A 16,703-nucleotide genomic window follows, 5' to 3' on the forward strand; every position below is an offset into this window, starting at 1 on the left:
AGGCGGCGGCCAACGGCTTCGGCCGCCGTTCGCTCCGCGAACAGGAGTCCTGGCTCCTGTTCCAGGCGAACATCCCGGCGCCGCCGGACATGCGCGCCGGGCCAACGGGGTGGAGACTCAGCGCCGGGGGAGTGCCCATTCCCCCGTTGCCCGACGCCGTGGCGAAGCCGAAGTACTTCGCCGAGGAGGTCGAGATCGTGCGCGCGTCCCTCACCGACGCCCAACTCTCCCTCCCCCAGTACGCCGCCGACAACCACGCGGCCTGGGCGGCGTATTTCGAGCGCCGCCAGCAGCAGCGATTGGCGTCCACCAACGGCGCGCCGGTGGTCGGCGGCCGGCAGAACAGCGAGGGGCGCCACCTCTGGTGGGGCGTCCCCGGCCGCACACTCGAGGGCGTGCTCACGTACCTCGAGGGCGGCAACGACCCGCCGTTGGCGTACCCCCCGGCGCAGCACCGACGCGTCGGGCCATGGGCGCCAAGGAGGTTCGGGTCCTCCTCCTCCTCTTCCTCCTCCCGATCCTCATCGCACTCCTCCGGCACTCCGGCCCTGCTCGGCGTCAAGGCCGAGCCCGCGGCGGAGTCGCCGCTCGGCCGGCGCACTCGCAGCGCCGGCATCGTCATCAACGAGGGCGGCCGGCGCGCCTCCTCCTCGTCGGCTCCTCCGCGCTTCGTCAAGCCAAAGACGGAGCCGGGGCTGGCGCCGGTGAAGACGGAGCCGGGGCTGGCGCCGGTGAAGGCGGAGTTCGACGACGACGACGCGGCCCTAGAATGGGCGCGCCAGGACTCCATTGCGATGGAGAAGGCGCGCCGGGAGAAGGTGAAGGAGCGCCAGCGCGCCGCCCTGCGCCGCTTCGAGGAGCGCCGACGCGGCCGCGATGAAGACGGGGTCGTCGTCCTATGCGACAGCGACGACGACGACGACGACGCGCCGCCGCCAGTCCGCCATGGCGACGCCGGGTCCAGCAGGGGCGCCCGCGTCAAGGAGGAGAAGGCCGACGACGACGATGGCGGCGACGACTTCAGCCCCTTTCTTTTTTAGATTAGGTTAATGTAATGAAAATGCGCGAATTTCGCCGAAATTTGCCATGTTTAGCCGAAATTTAACTACTTTTTATCATAACTTCGCCGAACGGCCCTTCTTTTTTTTTAATACGCGCCTGGGGGCGGCCCCTTGGGGCCGACGGCTGGGGACCGACTCGCCCCCAGGGCTATTTTTTGCGCCGGCTCACCCCCAGGCGGCGCTTTTAGACGCCCCCTGGGGGGCCAACGGCTGGAGATGCCCTAATGAGCATAAGTTCTTGTAGAATCGGTACAGAAACAGGATAAGTAAGTAGTATTCGATGTGAGCCTCTCCATTGTATATTTCTTCATATATCTGAACAAAATACAAGTGGCAAAATTTCCAGTTGTACAGGTAGGGGCAAAAGGTTACCCACATTTTGAACAACTGCACACGACCAATGTTGTCTACACAAAACACTACTCGTACTTAGCAGCAGCAGCAGCAGTAATCGGCACAATATAAGTGCAACAAAGAAAAGAACATTTACCAGGGATACCTACACGGACTCCGCCAACTCGTAGTTACTTCTTAGATACCGCTTCAGATCGCTGCGATATGCCTCACCCCCACGTGCTTTGGTCGTATGAGAATTAGTTTACCACCGCCAATCGCTTGAATATTTTGATCGCCTGTCAAAATTTTCTTGCACTGAACTTCAGGGGATACCCTTGAAAATGTAGGCGCAAACGCCCCATGTCTCGACTATGAATGATCAGGGACGAAGAAACTATGCATGCTGCAGCTGGTAGGAAAGCAGAGGCCCTATATTCTCTGCTGGCACAGCTTGTCAAAGAATCATCGATTGAGCTGGGTTACTTGTTCATTGTTCACTATGTTTCTCACATATACAGCCAGGCAAGGGGTTTGCAAAGAAAGACTCCTCCAGCTTCGGAAACTCTCCAGGCTCCCTGAAATATGGAGCTCCTGTTCTATCTTTGTGCAACCTTTTCACTTCTGAACTGAATTCCTCCCAAGGGATCCTTCCTTCATCAAATTCATCTACCAGGTTCACAAAATCCATCCTGCAGGAGAACTTTCACATTCAGAAAGAAAAAGGAAAGTACAAAAAGTACAAGTCATATGCAACACCTAAAATTGGGTTATTGCCTGTTGGGTCATTGGGACATATGCACATAGTACTTCTAACAAGGGAAAGGTGTTACCTATCTGGATTAATTGTCTTCCTGAAGTCCTCGAAACGCCTATGGCCTTGCACAGCTTTTGCCATATTTCCATCGTATGTGTACATGAAGACATCACTCTGGAGAGCTACAATATAGTCAAGACCAGCAAGCATGTTTTGATGATTTTTGAAGGGCTCAAGTTCCTCTTCTGTTGCAAGGGTAGAATGAGAATAGATATAGGGAAAATCGTCCAGCAGCGCTTGCATGCTTCCATTGCCAAAAGCTTCTCCTGCAACTAAGTAAATTCTGGTGTCCCGTGTGAAACCCAATCCCTTCAACAGGAGTGAAGTTTCCCTTGGAGTCAAAGGACAGCCACCAATACTTCTTCTCTCGGTTCCGTTAATGTCTTTCTCTTTCCAATGACTGACCTCATACCGCATCTTACGTAACTCCTCTTCCTCATCCGATGTCAAGCCATGGCTGCAACCAGTAAAAGCTAGCATATCCTTCTCATACCTGCAAAACATAGTATTATTAATTGGTTAAAGAAAGCCTCCTCATGTTTCAAGTACATAAAAGAACAACTAATAACAACAATGTTAGCCCATTTTATTTTCGTGGAAGTAAATGCCGCAGTATGTACTACATGGTTTCTCACTTCTAAGTGTTTTAGCTGGTGCATCTAGAGAGAGTTCAGTAAAACATTAAAATGTTATGAAAGATTTCAAGAAAGGGTCTGCTGGGCTACAACATAGCTCAACAACTTCTGGAATGTTGGCGCCATAGTTCTGTGGCATTGTTTGCTGCTGTAGTTCCAAAAACTTAAGAGTAGAACTTCTCAATAAACCTAATGATTTGAAGCAATCCAGAACTTCTTCACAAGATGATTTTGTGAAATGTGTGCCAACTAGCACGCCTAGATCATTCACCAGTGATGTACATAGGCACTCTATTTATCAATAAAACATAACTAAAATGAGACTCGCTTCAATTCAGGGTTCATGAAATCACCTATCTTTACTGGCGAGATCAACAGACAGGCCCTAATAGATTCACCTGTGCTAGCACGGACATAGACTTGCATAATATGCCGACAGAAAATTAATATGTTCAAGCCAATTCCAGCTGCATGTATATTTTAGAGACAGGTAAACCAAGATTTCATTTCATGGTCAGATGGAAATGATAAATCAAAGCTACAACACAAACTACGGTAATCAAGATGCCAAAATACTAGAAGAATGCTGGTAAGTATACAAAGTGAGAAAAAAAATTGTGCAGACAAAAGCATCCTGAGATGAATGTAGGAGCATAGAGCTTGCCTTAGATGAAGAGCAAGATGTGGGCTTCCATCCTGGCGCATCCTCGAAACTAAGGTAGCACCAAGATCTTCGATCGTATGAGAATACTTCAAAGATCTGTAGTTAACTCGGCATCTTAGCTTCTGAATATAACTAGGAAGGTCATTATTTGCTAAGCGAGAATCTGTATGTGTAAAGTAAATGACTCTGTGTTTCTTCAAGAGAGGGAGTATTTCATCTCTGTAATAATTCACCTGCCAGGATAAAATACTTAGTGAGCCTTTCCACCATATATCGATGTAAATATAGGTTAAAATTTTTCTAGTTTTTAACCTTTGACCAGGATATCGGAGCTTTGGCCAGAGGCTCTATATGCTTGTATGCAGGAGGTAGTGTTTCAACAATATCAATGTCTTCTTTCAGTGATTCAATGAAGTGTCTCCAATTGAAAAGATCCTTAAATTCACTAAAAAATGGAGGAAAGGGATATATGAGTGCATTGATTAACAAGCTATAGGGGATTAGGAATGAAGAGTTAAGGTTAAAGGGGCCCACCTGTCATCTGCCCAGTAGGATGTATGATCAAGTGAAGGTAGAACCAGTGTTGCCTTCAAAATCTTAGCAACAGCAACCATGTCACATATCTGAGATGTAAAAGAGAATCAGATACCATGGCAAAGAGTACTAATGGATGCACAAAAATGATTTTTAGGGTAGTAGTCACACCCCAAATCGCATTTGATTCAGACCTCCATTTGCGTTTATGAGAATGTAACCATTACTGCGAGAATCTTGCTCTACAAATTAAGAACATGCGACCATATCATGTTAACAAATGCATAGAATATATAGAAAAAACATGTTTGTGATATATGAGCCAACTTACTTTTATGAGAGTTTGAAACAATGCACTGTCTGAAATTTTCACTGCTTGGCTGGGACCAGACATCAGAGGCCTATATGAAGCACAAACAAGAAGGGAAAGAAAGGTTAATTCCACTAATTAGTGTATCGAACAAAGGAACAGGTTTAGCAGCTATATATTACTAGCCTCAGCCACACTGCTTTGTCTTTCACCAATGCTAGATTCCACTGCCATCAACATCCTGTCACTCTCTTTCGCCCCCATGTATCCAAAGTGGTTAACTTGATGCCCTTTATCACTGGAGAAGGAAACAGAAAGATCCTAGAAACATGTACAGAAGATAGCAATTTAGATTGTAATACCTAAGCTTTTCTTTCCTAAATGTATGACATAGAATGGTAGATCAAATCAATAACCTGGGATAACAGAGAGTTATGTTCACTAATATAAACTTCATGCGGTGTAGAAACAATCAAATAAGCTCATCATATTCATAACTATAACTATGCCCAGTTAATACTATGATGCAGATTTTGAGCTATGGTGAAGCAAAGTGTAGAAAAAACTGGAGCCCTGCTCCCCCCGCGTCGCTCCCGCGAGGCGACCGGGGGGCAACCCTAAATCCCGCCGGTCTCCGCCCCCTCTCCCCTCCTCCTCCTTCACCACCGCCCGAGGGTGCGGCCGGGCGAAGCCCAACCGTCGCCGGCAGCGGCGGGGCCTCGTGGTCCTCCTGTTCGGGCGGTGCTGGCGTGGGCCGGCGCCTCGGGTCGGAGCGTGGAGCTGTGCCGGGCAGAGGCGGAGCTCCGGTGCCTCTGTTCCCCCGCGGCGGGCGGCCAGGTGATGGTGCGTGCTCGGCTCTCCAAGATCGGCGGCGGCGCGGCCAGATATGTGGCCGGGCGACGCGGGCCGAGGGTGGCATGGGCTGCAGCGTCGCAGCAGCGGCAGGTCGGTGGACGGGCTAGCCGGCTCCAGGTGCTCCGGCTGTTGGGCGGCGGCGGGCAGCGCGGATGGGCTCCCTGGTGAGCTTTCTTGGTGGTCGGCGGTGGACCTTGGGGTTTTCCTTGACGGCGGACGGGTGTGTGTTGGTGGCCTTGCGTGGAGCTGTGCCGGCTGCCGAGGTGGGGCGACATAGGGGGTGTCCGGTGGGGAGTTAGGCTGGAGGGATGGGAGGCGCCGGCGAGAGCTCGGGCCACCCGTCACCGGCACGGGGGTGTGCCGGTCGTGGATGCGTCCGCTCCCCCTCCTCCCCCTTTCCCCGGCCGGGTGCGGGCTGATGCAGCTCCGGCGTTGTTCGAGGCGGGACGTATGCTGCGGTTTCGGCGGTCGGGTGTGTCCTTTGGACCAAAGCCGGTCACTTTGGCTGGTCTTGGGGGTGTCTGGATGCAGGGCGGCAGCCCTGGTGGTGGGAGACGCGACGTTCGTGAGCGGAGCATGCGTCTCAGGTGCGGGTGCGCAGCCATGGCCACGCGTCCGCTCCCCCTCCTCCCCCTTTCCCCGGCCGGGTGCGGGCTGATGCAGCTCCGGCGTTGTTCGAGGCGGGACGTATGCTGCGGTTTCGGCGGTCGGGTGCGTCCTTTGGACCAAAGCCGGTCACTTTGGCTGGTCTTGGGGGTGTCTGGATGCATGGCGGCAGCCCTAGCGGTGGGAGACGCGACGTTCGTGGGCGGAGCATGCGTCTCAGGTGCGGGTGCGCAGCCATGGCCACGCGGGTGGTTTGGTTGCGGGTGGTTGGCGGAGCTAGGGTGCGTCGAAGGGGTGTGAGCGCCGGGGTACACCACTTGCTCAGGGGCCGACGGTGGCGACGTCCGTGGACGCCGTATCCTTCATGAAGGCTTCGTCGCGGTGTTCCCACTCCTTCGTGATGCTCCAAGTGAAAACTTGATCTTCGATATCGGACAGTGGCGGCTACACATAGTCGTGCCCTTCTGGAGGCACCGTCTTGGAGTCCTTGCTCCGTCGTTATCCACCTCGCCTCTCCTTGGAGGATTGCAATGGAGGTCTCCGTTGGCTCCAAGCGATTCATGTTGTTTGGTAGTCGTTGGTGTGGTGTGGCTGTGCTCGGCACCTTTGTATCTTGCCTTGGGTGTGTGTTGTGTGCGGTGGTGGCATGTGTTTGTATCGGTGTGCTTGTATGGTCGGTGCTTTATATATAAAGCGGGGCGAAAGCCTTTTTCAGTAAGCAAAGTGTACAATCCGTGTTTCCAATTTGTGCACATATTGAAATTTTCATCAGGTTGCAACATGTTACTACTAATATGAATGTAATCAAGACTAGGCGACGAATTACCAACTTTTAACATAAATGTGGACATTTGGATTAAAAGATCAGCTGTATAACATTTTTCTATGGACAATATGGTTGGTTGGAAACCTGGGAGAAGATTATTACTGTTATGAAACCTCATGCAGTTTTCAACTCGATATTGCTTGATTCTACCAATTTTTAAAAAATGCCCAGTTGTGGCTGTGCGCAATTTCATGCTATTAGCATTAGTTTCACTGCTATTAGCATTAATTTAAATGCTAGTTTTATATACTGGCAAATGGAATATTTAAATGTAGTGTCACCTTAATCATCCATGCAGTATTTCTGCACTTCGAATAGATATTATGTATAACAAGTTAGCAACTAATTTTGTCGAGGCATCTACCTTGGACAGGGACACAAAAGGCACCTTATCAAACTAGTTTTCCTACAATTTGCATCGCCAAAGCACTAACTATATAGAACAAGGGCTGTTTGTTAGAAGGAAACGTTGAAGTCGGATGGTTTTATTTTCACCAATGAAGTCCTGAATTAAAGATGACTATTTATCTGAATAAGCCCAACTAAGGATACCTACTAGTACAATATATTCCAAGCAAGAAGACAGTAAGGCATACTTCCAAAGTTCTTATGGACATAAATAATATTCTGCCCAATTTGGATAGACCACAAGATCATAAAGTCTATAACAGCCAACTGCCAACAGCTACAAGCACCAAAGTAACAAGTGCTTTAATAGTAAACCAACTGGAAAGGGACTAAAAAACCTCCAACAAAGGAGGAAACGTCCTAAAAATGCTAAGCTTCTGCTAAAAGATCCTTGCTTAAGAAGTTCCAAATACAGCTACAAAGCATAGAACATATTGATTGCATGCACCAACCAATTCTCGCAACAGTTAAGCTGAGGAAAGATGGCCGGACATTAAACTCCAGCTGTCCAAGTCCAACATAATACTACAATAAACCCAGCCTAGCAGTTTTCAAGCAGACCAATTGCATAAGCATCACATTACATTATGCTAAAACATGCCCAGATTCTTACTACTTTTAACAATGAGAATCAGATTCCATCAGATTTCTTTTTCAATTCTTGTTTGACTTGTCCAGAACAACAAGAAAAATGGTAGAGAACTGGGCAAAATTGCATGTTAAAGTTAGAATGCCAATGATTGATCATGAAAAAATGATTATTATGAAAGAGTGGCCGGTGAATCTAGACAGTTAACAATTTAACATGATTTCCATTACTCTAGCTAGTCCTCGTAACATCTCAGTTCCTAATCAACATCATTACTACCAGACGGGAAATGCTATACTATATTTGTAACTCTTCGTAAAAAAATGTGTTCATGATAAGAACTAAGAAGTAGTAAGAATGAACACATTTTTAGTGCAGAAAAAATGCAGAGTTGGTCGAGCACCAGGTGCCGTTGATTGTAAAGAAGAGAATATTTGCAGCGAAATGGCAGCTAGAATCATAACCCAGTAAAATGCAATTTGTAGCTTCCATACATACCTGCAAATCGTCGCCAGCTGGTAGTGCTGACCGGCCGCCGGCCCAGATCTTGACGACGCCGAGAAGCAGGCAAACGCCGCAGAAGGCGAAGAAGAGCAGGTTCCCGAGCTTCCTCCTCTCCCGGATCCCCAGCCCCAGCACGACGTCGCCGGCGCCCCCGCCGGCGCCCGGGCGCTTGAAGAGGCGGAACCGGAGCTGCTGCTGGTGGTGGAGGCCGCCGGGGGAGGCGCTGGAGGAGGAGGCCTCCGCCGCGTCCTTGGGCGGGCTGCCCAGTCCGTCGGTCCGCGGCGAGCGCGGGGAGCCGCTGATCTGGAGCTCGATCTCGCCGCCGGGGCAGCGCTTGAAGGAGTTGGCGCGGCGGGTCATGTAGCCGCCTCCGGCGACGCGGGGGCTGTGCAGGCGCGGGAGGTGCTCACCGGTACCGGCACCTCCACCTCCGCCGCCCGCGGACCCGGAGGCGCCGCCGCCGTGCTTGGGTTGGTAGCCCATGTGGCGCGGGGAGCTCCAGCAGTCCAAGTCCCGGTCCGAGGACCTCGAGGTGAAGGAACTAGTGGCGCTGGGTTCCGAGTGGTGCCCCAGCTGGTCGTCCCTGTACCATGATATGATGTGACGGCTAAATGAGGGGAGGCGCCATTAATGGAGCTCGGTTGGGAAGTGAATGGGGCAGTGAGGTCTCGGGGAGGAGGACGCGTGAGGGAGACGGCGACGACGTGAGGCGCGTAGCGTAGTGGGATACGCACGGAAACGGAGACGGTCAGGGCGGAGGGCGCTAATTACGGCCCTGCCATGCCATTTGGAGGCGCCGCCGACGCCGCCGGGGATTTGATTTTGATTATTCTTTGTTTTTCCGACGTACTTACTCCAATAAAGGCCGTTATTGTCCGAAGGGAGAAAAGGGCGCCAGTTGCGTCGACGCTGTCACGTGCGCCGCGCGTGCTTTGGCCGGTACGCTGCATCCTTCCTGCTTGTGAGACGAAACGAGGCCCAGGGAGAGGGGGCGTTTACTTTGGACTTTGGGGCTGTATCTAGTCTCTACTGGTTGACGCGCAAAGTGGTTCACGTGGGTTTTCCACCTCCAATCTTGCCGTTTATGGGATCGAGCTCACGCACGATCAGGAGCTATCGTTGTTGACCAAATAATTCTTCGTTTACTACCAGTTGTCAGTGTTGTTTTATTGCTCAACATGCAAAGGTTTCTACTTCCTCCGTTCCTAAATACTTATCTTTTTAGAGATATCAAATGGACTATCACATACAGATGCATATAGACATATGTTAATATAGATTCATTTATTTTACTCTCTATGTAGTCATTTTTTGAAATCTCTAGAAAGACAAATATTTAGGAACGGGGGGAGTAGTAGTTTCGGGGGAATCTACCCTTGTCACGTCGTGCTCCCCTCGGAGCAAGAGGAGAATTCGTAGGCAATGTGAAGATCTCTATACATTCGATGAGTGTCTATTATTGCAGGGCATCTCCAAAGCTGACTCCTAAAACTGAGACGACATTGGCATCGGTGCATTGGCCGCTCTTGTCTACATTTGGCTATATTTGACTCGTTGTCGCTCTTGGCCGGCGCGCCACTTAAATGTCGGCATCAGTGAGAGGTCGTGTCCACTCTGGGTCGATATGAATATGGTGTTGGCGCTTTTGGAGCGGCCCTAAGCGATATGAATGCACGGTATATGGGTCTGAGGACAAGATCACATATGAGGAGGAGTGGATTTCTCAGCACTGTCCCTGGACGGATTCAGAGACTGAGCAGCCTACTGCCGATGACGGAGGCGCGAGCGGCCACGCGGGAATGTGATGATGGAGATCCTCGGCTTTGCTATCACCTGTGACCGTAGCAACACTCTTTGCCCTTTTGGTGTATCGATGCTAAAGGGGGGGGGGAGTTTAGGAATTTGTCGACTTTGTCGAGTTGCGAGTGTGTCTTATTTGCCCTGTCTTTCTCTCTCGCAAACTCTTTTATCAGTATCGCTGGGCCTAGCAGCAGTACCACTGCGGCCAGCGATAGTACCACTTGCTGCGAGCTAAATGAGGGGATAACGGTTGGATTGTTCCTCCCACCATATAAGGGGGGGGGTCTTCTTCCCCAAGAAGACCCACCTCTTTCCCCCAAGCTTCATTGTTGCTCCAAAGCTCATTCTTGCCCGATCTCTCTCCCTAGCCAATCAAACTTGTTGATTTTCTAGGGTTTGGTTGAGAAGGCCCGGATCTACACTTCCACCAAGAAACATTTGATTCCCCCCACTAATACCTTGCGGATCTTGTTACTCTTGGGTGTTTGAGCACCCTAGACGGTTGAGGTTAACTCGGAGCCACATTCCATTGTGGTGAAGCTCTGTGGTATCGTTGGGAGCCTCCAATAGTTGGGGAGATTGCCCAACCCTATTTGTAAAGGTTCGGTCGCCGCCTTCAAGGGCACCACTAGTGGAATCACAACATCTCGCATTGTGTGAGGGCGTGAGGAGAATACAGTGGCCCTAGTGGCTTCTTGGGGAGCATTGTGCCTCCACACCGCTCCAATGAAGACGTACTTCCCCCAAAGGGAAGGAATTTCAGTAACACATCCTCCTCTCCACCGGCTCCACTTGTGGTTATCTCTTCCCTTTACTTTACCGAAAAAGGCTTTCGCCCCGCTTTATATTATAAAGCCAACCGCACAACAAACATCCAACATAGTCCAACACAACGCGCACACACACACAGACGGAGGTCCACAATAGCCCAAGCAGTACAACCTAGGGACAAAGCTGAGGGCACAGCACAACAAGCCCTGAAATCACAAAAAACGCACGCCACACACCACAAGGCCGCCAGGCGGTCTAGTCAGGCTCGGGAGGAGGAGGCGGCAGCGGGGGGACCACGCAGAGCGCCATCGAGCGAAGATCGGAGATGAGGGCGGTGATGACGTCCCGGTCCTGGGGGCGGCTAAGCGACCGCCAAAGCTGCAAGTAGACACACAGTTTGAAGATTGCATCAGGCGCACGACGAAGGGGCACCTTCTGAATAACAAGCTTATTGCGGATGTTCCAAAGCGTCCAGGCAAGAACCCCTACGCACAGCCATCTAATATGGCGGTAGCGGGCAGGGCAGGCATTAAGCTCGGCAAGCAGGTCGGGGAAGTTGGTATTACACCACTGTCCGCCAGCCGTTTCGCGGAAGCAGGCCCAAAGGAACTGGGCAGAATGGCAGGAGAAAAAGATGTGGTTAGCATCCTCCATGGTGCCACAGATGGGGCACCTCCCATCACCAGGGCCATTTCGCTTGAGAACCTCAACACCCGAGGGGAGCCGGCCACGGATCCATTGCCAAAGGAAGATCCGGATCTTCAGGGGGAGACGGATGTCCCAGATCAGGCTAAATGGTTCCGGGGCCGCCGAGGGGGCGATGGCACCGTATAAGGACTTCATGGAGAAACGACCGGAGGAATCGAGGTGCCAGGACACAACATCCTGGTCCTCCTCCACCTCCATCGGCAGCAGAGCAATATCTTGGAGGAGGGAGTCCCAGGCGGCCACCTCCAGGGGGCCAAACAGACGCCGAAAGGCGAGACGCCCTAAGTCAATAAGGGTCATCTCGACCGAGACCCGAGGGTCAACCGCAATGGCAAATAGCTCTGGGAAATGCACCGCCAGGGGGGCGTCCCCTAGCCAATGGTCGAACCAAAACAGGGTCGAGGCTCCCAATCCAACAGAGATAGAGGTGCCAATGCGTAGTACGGGCATGAGCTGGATCACAGACTACCAAAACTGAGACCCGCCCGAAAGTTGGCAAAAGGCAAGAGGTTGGCCACGCAGGTATTTATTGCGGATGATGGTGAGCCAGAGGCCTCCCTCCCCATTAGCAATACGCCACAGCCAACGAGTCAGGAGGGCAATGTTCATGCGTCTAGATGAGAGGATCCCAAGACCCCCATGGTCTTTGGGATTACAGATGTCGGCCCAGCTCACCATGTGGTACTTCTGTTTGTCGTCGTCGCCGGCCTAGAAGAACCTCGACTGGTATTTGTCCACCTCCTGGTGGAGGGTCTCATGAAGGCAATAGAAGCTCAAGAGAAACCAGAGGAGGCTCGCCAGCGAAGAGTTGATAAGGATCACTCTGGCCGCCTTCGACAGCCAGCGTCCCCTCCAGGGTTCCACTCTGCGCTGCATCCTAGTCACCGTCGGTCGAAGCTCCGTGACGGAGAGACGGGAGTCACTAATGGGCACCCCCAAGTAAGTGGTGGGGAAGGTGCCCAGGCGGCAGTTAAGCCGGTCCGCAATGGACAGGGCTTCGTCCGGGTTGTAGCCAAGGACCATCACCTCGCTCTTGTCAAAGTTAATGGTGAGTCCGGACATTTGTTGGAAGCATAGGAGAAAGAACTTAAGGTTGGCGATGTCGGACTCGGAGCCTTCCACCATGATAATGGTGTCGTCCGCATACTGGAGGAGGGAAACCCCTCCCGCACCCACCAGGTGAGGGACAACGCCTCGAATATGGCCGCTGGCCTTGGCCTTATCTAGGATGACAGCAAGGGCATCGACCACCATGTTAAAAAGAAACGGGGAAAACGGGTCCCCCTGGCACACCCCACAGAGTGTGGGGAAGTAGGGCCTGATCTCACCGTTGATGTTGACCGCCGTCCGGCCGCAGGTGACGAGTTGCATAACCCGTGTCACCCAGCGGTCGTCAAAGCCTTTCCGGAGCAAAACTTCCCGAAGGAAGGACCAGTGAACCGTGCCGTAGGCCTTGTGGAAGTCGAGCTTAAGGAAGACCGCGCGAAAATGTTTCGCTCGAACTTCGTGGAGGACTTCGTGGAAGACTAGCACCCCATCCAAAATAAATCTGCCTTGGATGAAGGCAGACTGGTTGGGGTGGGTAATAGAATCCGCTAGAAGGGTCACCCTATTGGCGTACCCTTTGGCCAGGATCCTGAAGATCACGTTAATCACGGTAATGGGACGGAACTGGCGGATGTCCGAGGCCCCCGGGACTTTAGGGATGAGGGTAATGACCCCATAGTTCAGGCGCCCCAGGTCCAAGTCCCAGAGAAGAACTCGTCGAAGAGGGCCATGACCTCCGTCTTAATGGTCGGCCAGAATGTTTTAAAGAACAATACTGGCAGTCCATCCGGGCTCGGGGCCGAGGAGGGATTCATTCCCTTGATGGCCGCAAGGACTTCCTCCTGCGAGAAAGGAGCCACTAAAGCACCATTGGCCTCGGTAGAAACAAGCTGGTCCTCCGACCAAGTGTCGGGGGCCAGAACCGCCCCACCCCGCGGGGTGGGGGTAAAAAGGGCTTTATAAAAGCCATCAACATGCGCGCGGATATCCGAGGGGCGGACAAGCTGAGAGTCCCCCGCCCACAGGGAATGAATGGAGTTGCTGCGTCGTCGGCCGTTGGCAATCGCCTAGAAGTAGGCCGTGTTAGCATCGCCCTGAAGCACCCAACGTTGGGTGCCGCGCATCCGCCAGTAGGCCTCCTCGTCAGTGTAGATGGCCGAAAGCTGATCCTCGAGATCATACCTCGACATCCACTCATCCAGGAAGAGCCCGAATAGGTCTACACGTGCGTCGAGGGACTGGATGGCGCTAAGGATGGCCTTCTTACGCTCGCGAATATCCCGACTGAGGTTCGCGCCCCAGCCTTTCATAAACTGGCGGGCCAGCTTGGCACAGAACTGCCAAGAGTCGACCGCGGACATGGAGCGGTAGGGGGAGACGCGTGCGGCGGACCACTTGGCCGCAACCGCCTCGCGGAACCCAGCTTGGTTAAGCCAGAAGGCCTCGAACCTAAACCGGGGGGGAATGGGGGGCGTTCATCAGCCGTGGAGAGGAGGAGGAGGACATGGTCGGATCCGATCCTAGTAATAGCCTGAACAGAGTCCAGGGGGCATCGGAGCTCCCAGTCCGGGGAGACTAGGACGCGGTCCAGGACAGACTGCGTCGGGTTCACCTGGCGGTTAGTCCGGGTGAACCGGGCCCCTGAGCGTTCAAGCTCACGGAGGCCAAGCTCTGCTATACAATCATTAAACATCTGCATCCGAGGGCGATTAACCCTGTCATTATTCTTCTCATCCGGAGAGCGGATGAGGTTAAAGTCGCCCCCCACCACAACGGGAAGGGGGGACGCAGAGATCTTCTGCTGCAGCTCGGCGAGGAATGTCGGGGAGCGGCTGTGATCCGCCGGTCCGTAGACGATAATGACCTCCCATTTGAAGTTGAGCGCACGTTCGAAGATCTCCATACTAACAAAGAACTCACCCCGGTCCATGCCTCCCACCTCAAAGGTGGCATCCTTGACACCTAAGAGGATGCCACCTGAGTGGCCATTGTTCCCACTAGAAGGGAGCCAATGCCACGCGAACAGGTGGGAGCTAAGCCTGTCAAGCTCGGGGAGGCAAAAGTCCGTGCGCATTTTCTCCTGGATTGCAATGATGTCAATGTGTTCGTCCCTGATGTACTCAACAAGCTGGCGGCGACGGCCATCATGGCCAAAGCCGCGAATGTTCCAGAAGAGGGCGCGCATCTAAACCGCCATGGAGGGGCTGCTTGACCCCAGGACGGTGGAGGCACTGCGGGCTCGAAGAGCGGCAGTGCGAGAGCGAGTGCGGCCCCGAATCTCCTTGACCAGCGCCCCCGAAGGTTGGGGACCCAGAGTACGGAGGAGGCGGGCCCGTGTCTCGGCAAGTTTCCCATCTAGAATCTCACGGGCTTGGATAGCCGCAATCTGCTCCAAAGGGGGGCCAACCTCCCCCCTGAAAACTATGGCCGAGTCATGGGCCACCTTGGCCAGACAGCCAAGAGGGACGGCTTCGAGAGCGGAAAAAGAACAACTGGAAGAACTAGAGGGAGTGGCAGTCGCACCTGTCTCGAGGTTTCGGGCCGCAGCCCGGATCTCAGCCCGCTCGGAGATGGACGGCGCCGGAAGGCCGGCCGGGCGGTCCGCGTCAAGCCGGGCGCTGCGGCGGGAAGCCGTCACCGGGGTCGACGCGGCCCGAGCCCGGCGGACGTAGGACACCGAACGAGGCGGGTGTGGGGTAACGGGGGTGACCACCTCCCCGGAGGCCACCAATAGCAGACGAGTCGGAGAAGCAGACGCCGGGGGGATCAGACAGGCACCGGGCACCGCCAGGGAGGTAGGCGGGTCCAGGGCCGATGGATCGGGGGCCGACTCGTCAACCACCGGGGTCGGGGAGTGGGCCAGGGGAGAGTCGGGGAGAGGCGGTGCATCCTCCCCAGCGAGGTCCATCAGGGGGGCCCGAGGGGGGGAGGCACCGGCGACGGTGAGGGGGGGGGCACCGACACAGACGATGTCGGCGGCAGCAGAAAAGCCAAGGTCGGAGACGGGGGGGCCGTCGCCACCACAGGCAGAGCACCCGGCGAGCGCGGCGAAGATGCTGGTAAGACGAGGAGGCTGACGCTGGAGATGTCGCTGAGCTCGGCCGAGGAGGAGGGGGAGGGGGTAGGCAGTGCGGGGGTAGCGTCCACGGAGAGGAGGGCCAACACACGCGACCGGCCCGCACCCGAGCCACCCCGCCTCGGGGGTGGAGAGGGGTCCCGAGAGGGGGAGCGGCTGCAGCCGGAGAGCTCGTCGTCGTCCTCCGGGTCCTCATGGCGGGAGGGGCGTGGCCGGCGGTAGTGGGAGTCGTCGCGGGGGTCTGCGCCATCCCCACCGAAGTGACCCGCAGCGTAGAGGCGAGGACGGCCGACGTTGTTGGGAGGCTCGGGGTAGATCTTGAGGTCGAATCCCTGGTCGTTGAAGAACACTCGGACTGTGGCGCAGAGGGTGGAGGAGTCCAGGCATTTGACCTTAACGCGGACCTCCTCCTCCTTGCGGAGTGTTGGTGTCAAAACCGGCGGATCTCGGGTAGGGGGTCCCGAACTGTGCGTCTAGGCGGATGGTAACAGGAGACAAGGGACATGATGTTTTACCCAGGTTCGGGCCCTCTTGATGGAGGTAAAACCCTACGTCCTGCTTGATTAATATTGATGATGTGTGTTACAAGAGTGGATCTACCACGAGATCAAGGAGGCTAAACCCTAGAAGCTAGCCTATGGTATGATTGTTGTTCGTCCTATGGACTAAAGCCATCCGGTTTATATAGACACCGGAGAGGGCTAGGGTTACACAGAGTCGGTTACAATGGTAGGAGATCTACATATCCGTATCGCCAAGCTTGCCTTCCACTCCAAGGAAAGTCCCATCCGGACATGGGACGAAGTCTTCAATCTTGTATCTTCATAGTCTTGGAGTTCGGCCGATCACGATAGTTCGGCTATCCGGACACCCCCTAGTCCGGAACTCCCTTAGTAGCCCCTGAACCAGGCTTCAATGACGACGAGTCCGGTGCGCATGTTGTCTTCGGTATTGCAAGACGGGTTCTTCCTCCGAATAATTTATAGAAGATTGTGAACACCAGGATAGTGTCCGGCTCTGCAAAAATAAATTCCACGTACCACCGTAGAGAGAATAATATTACACAAGTTCAATCTGCTGACGTATTTTGTGGCGTGACGTCACACCACTACCAAGCCTTTACTAGAATCGTTTTTATTGTACCACCTCAGCGCGTTTA

General features: G+C 53.6%; 1 protein-coding gene across 1 annotated transcript; it reads right to left on the minus strand.

Moving 5' to 3' along the window:
- Positions 1–1,344: 1,344 nt before the first annotated feature.
- Positions 1,345–8,872, minus strand: LOC123111947 (O-fucosyltransferase 35). Its single transcript, XM_044532830.1, has 9 exons — positions 8,137–8,872; positions 4,541–4,675; positions 4,376–4,445; positions 4,216–4,286; positions 4,045–4,133; positions 3,823–3,955; positions 3,511–3,743; positions 2,228–2,704; positions 1,345–2,086 (listed from the first exon to the last, which is right to left on the minus strand). Exons 1-9 carry the CDS (start codon positions 8,623–8,625, stop codon positions 1,885–1,887), a joined length of 1,899 nt encoding a protein of 632 aa, XP_044388765.1. The 5' UTR covers positions 8,626–8,872; the 3' UTR covers positions 1,345–1,884.
- Positions 8,873–16,703: the final 7,831 nt, after the last annotated feature.

This window comes from Triticum aestivum, chromosome 5B (assembly GCF_018294505.1).
Source record: "Triticum aestivum cultivar Chinese Spring chromosome 5B, IWGSC CS RefSeq v2.1, whole genome shotgun sequence".
Lineage (NCBI taxonomy): Eukaryota > Viridiplantae > Streptophyta > Magnoliopsida > Poales > Poaceae > Triticum > Triticum aestivum.

Excerpts from the sequence above, each read along its gene's own strand:
- LOC123111947 (XM_044532830.1), bottom strand. The coding sequence starts at position 8,625 with ATGGGCTACCAACCCAAGCACGGCGGCGGCGCCTCCGGGTCCGCGGGC. Across the intron at positions 4,676-8,136 it reads CAGCTGGCGACGATTTGCAG|GATCTTTCTGTTTCCTTCTC; the intron begins GTATGTATGGAA and ends ACATGTTTCTAG. Across the intron at positions 2,087-2,227 it reads AAGACAATTAATCCAGATAG|GATGGATTTTGTGAACCTGG; the intron begins GTAACACCTTTC and ends GTTCTCCTGCAG.